At 64.5% G+C, this 2,812-nt stretch overlaps 1 protein-coding gene across 1 annotated transcript in view; it reads right to left on the reverse strand.

Annotated features, from left to right (window-relative positions):
• The window catches only part of EBF3 (EBF transcription factor 3), a 129,962-nt gene extending 127,351 nt beyond the window's left edge, over positions 1 to 2,611 (reverse strand). Inside the window, exons 1-2 of the mRNA XM_085299793.1 lie at positions 2,418 to 2,611; positions 913 to 1,095 (exon numbers count right to left, since the gene is read on the reverse strand). Of these exons, the coding sequence (XP_085155919.1) occupies positions 913 to 1,095; positions 2,418 to 2,611 (377 nt within the window). The remainder of the gene's footprint in view (positions 1 to 912; positions 1,096 to 2,417) is intronic.
• Positions 2,612 to 2,812: the final 201 nt, after the last annotated feature.

A 2,812-nucleotide genomic window follows, 5' to 3' on the forward strand; every position in this document is an offset into this window, starting at 1 on the left:
AGCAGTGCGCAAGCGCCCCCTCCCCTTGCTGCGCGGACGGGCGGCGCTGCGCGGGCGCGGGCGGGGGCCCCGGTACCCCCAGGCCGACCCCCCCCGGGCGCTGCGGCCGGCGCCCATCACCGTGGCTGCCGCTTTCCCGGGACCCCGGAATTAACGCCCGGGCGCAGGACGTGAAGGTCGGGGGCAGAAGGGGGCAGCTCCCGGCGGGGTCCCTTAGGGGAGGGCRGCTGCGGCGCAGGGTTAGGGGTGCAGGGAGGAGCGCCTCAGCGCTGGCCCCCCTGCAGCCGCTGCGCCGGCTCCCGGCTCGCGCAGGGACCCCGGCCCGGAACGGGCCCTGGCCGCGGCCGAGGCCGCCCGCCCGCCCGGTGCCGCTGGAGTGGGACGTTGGCCGTGGCCCTCCCGCTCCCGCAGAGCCCTCCGGGCCCCTTCCCGCAGCATCCRCCGGCGCCGGCACCGCCAACGTCGGCCGCTTGCAAAACGCCCGCGCGCCCGGTGCCCTCGGGCCATGCTGGAGCGCCTGCAGTTGGGTTTTGCCCCGTAAAAGACGGCACAACTTGGGCCCAGCTGCAACCTGGCTGCACACGAGCTGGTGGAGGCACCGCCGCTTCCCAGTTCCTGGAATACTCTGCGTGACGGGCACGGAGCTGCGAGGTTCCCCAAGATGGGGCAAGGCAGGAGGCGCCACCGGGGTCACCCTGGGCGGCTCCAGCACGGCAGCGGAGGGGGCGGCAGGTAGCTGCTCTGGCGCACACGATTGCCTCAGCTGACGGAAGTTTGGGGCTTTGTTCCGGGGGAAATGGCTAACTTCATACATCTGATGCCCGGAAGCCTTTTGTGAAAAATGCACAAATTTAAACACGTGCCTTTTAGCGAGCGGTTCAGGTGGCGCCACTGAAATCAGCAGATATTTACTAAAAATTTGCAAAGGGAATTCTGTGCACGACTGGGAACCGCTGCCCCAGCTCTGCGGCTTTCTCCGGAGACGACTCCGGATTGCCGGCGCTCTCCCGCCAGCTCCCGCCTTGGCACCGTGGTACAAAGTGCGGCAGCTTGTTACGGCCCACAGGGGCCTGAGGAGCAYGACCAAGCCGCTTGCTAAAAGTCAGCAAGATCGTCTATTTTTCGCTATGTCTGAGTATAAACAGGTATTAAAAAATAACGCTGAAGCGCTGTTTCGCTGTGTTCCTTCCTTTGCAGCAACGTTCGTCTCCAGACGTTGGGAGCCGCGCACTGCCGCGGGCGAAGCCTCCTGCGCGCGGCTGCCGCCCCGCTCCGCCCGGGGCTGGGGACGCGTCAGCCGGAGCGGATCTCCCTGATCCGGCGGGGTCGGCGCGCCGATCGCAGCCCGGGGGCCGGGGCTCATGCAATGCCTCTCCGAGGTGCAAACAGATCCTGTCGGGGCGGCTGAAGTAGGAAAACGCTTCGTCCGGAAAGTATCGTTGCGGCTGGTTCTGCTCAAGGCCGCGGCGCTCGCGGGACGCTCGCAGGCTTTGCAGGCCCTGCCATCTGCTGGCTGTTTCCTTGCAGCCGCCTCCGGTCCCTCCTCTGCAAGCCAGAGCAACGCTGCAGCTTTTGGGGGTCGCGCTGGGGCTGCCCGGCGGCCTCGTCACGACAACACTCCTTTGCAGCGTTGAAATGCCTGCYTTTCGGGAAGGATGCTGGAAAGATGATAGTATCGTCCTGCTTCGCATAACCCAAAGCGRGGGGGAAAGAGGCAGCAGGGGAGGAGGAGACCTGCGTTCCTATTAGCACCCCGGSAGCAGCGCTGCTTCCCGCGTTGCAGCCCCCTCGCTCAGCCGTCCCCAAAGCTTCTCCAAGTTAAAGACAAGCTACGACCGAAAGGGCTCGGGCAGGATTCGCGGTTGGGACCCTCCTTGCAACGACACYGGGGCAGGGTGGCCGCGATGTTGAGCCTTCGTGTTACGGGTGACAGGAAGGACTGCAGAACCCTGCAGGACCCTACAAAGCCCTGCCAAACCCCATCAGAGCCTGGCGAACCCCGTCACGCCCTGCCCAGTCCTGGCAAACCTTGCAAAACTGTGCAAAACAGTGCAAAGCTCTGCAAAATCCTGCCAACCCCTGCAAAAACGTGCCGAACTCTGCAAAAACTTGCAAAATCCTGTCAAATCCAGCAAAACTGCACCAAACCACACACGTGCGCTCTCGCACTGAAACCTTTGCAGTGCCGTGCTCCTGCGGCCCAAGCGACGCTCCACCTGCGTGCCTGATGGGGAGTCCCTCCGTCCCACCTGAGCGCGCTCCAGTTTGGTCTCTTGGGCGAGTAACGGAGCCAGTTTTCTGGAGGAGAAGCGTTTTTCTGCGGCGCACAGGAGCGCGCTTTCTCAGAAAACCTAACAACGTGCGGCGCTGCTGCAAACGAAGCCCTGCGTGGCCAGCCGCAACCGTGAAAATCTTACCGTACGCCGCTGCGAGAATTAGTCATAATAGAGGCAACTTTTAATGCACTTTCCATAAACGGCAGGCAACGCGGCTGTTTCCGCGCCGTCTTCGCCGGGCTCGGGCCTCGGCAGCGGGGCGGCTCTTGCTCTCCGGCTGGCGGGAAGCGGAGGCAGGACGATCGCCTGGGGCGGCAACGCGCGCGTCTCCTCATCGCGTACGTGGAGSCTGAGGTCCGGCATGCCGAGTCGCTTTCTCTCGTTCCCTTTCAGCAAAACCTGCTTAAGCCTTGAAGCAGGCCCTTCTTCGTGGAACAGCCAAGCGCTCAACTCCGAACCGGAGCGCAAGGAAACGGCCAACCGCGTGCAAGCGGCACGTAGAGGTCGCGAGGCACCGGCAGAGCAGGGGCGGGCCG

The sequence above is a fragment of the Rhea americana genome, unplaced genomic scaffold (assembly GCF_003343005.1).
Source record: "Rhea americana isolate MKP2758 unplaced genomic scaffold, rheAme1 scaffold_154, whole genome shotgun sequence".
Lineage (NCBI taxonomy): Eukaryota > Metazoa > Chordata > Aves > Rheiformes > Rheidae > Rhea > Rhea americana.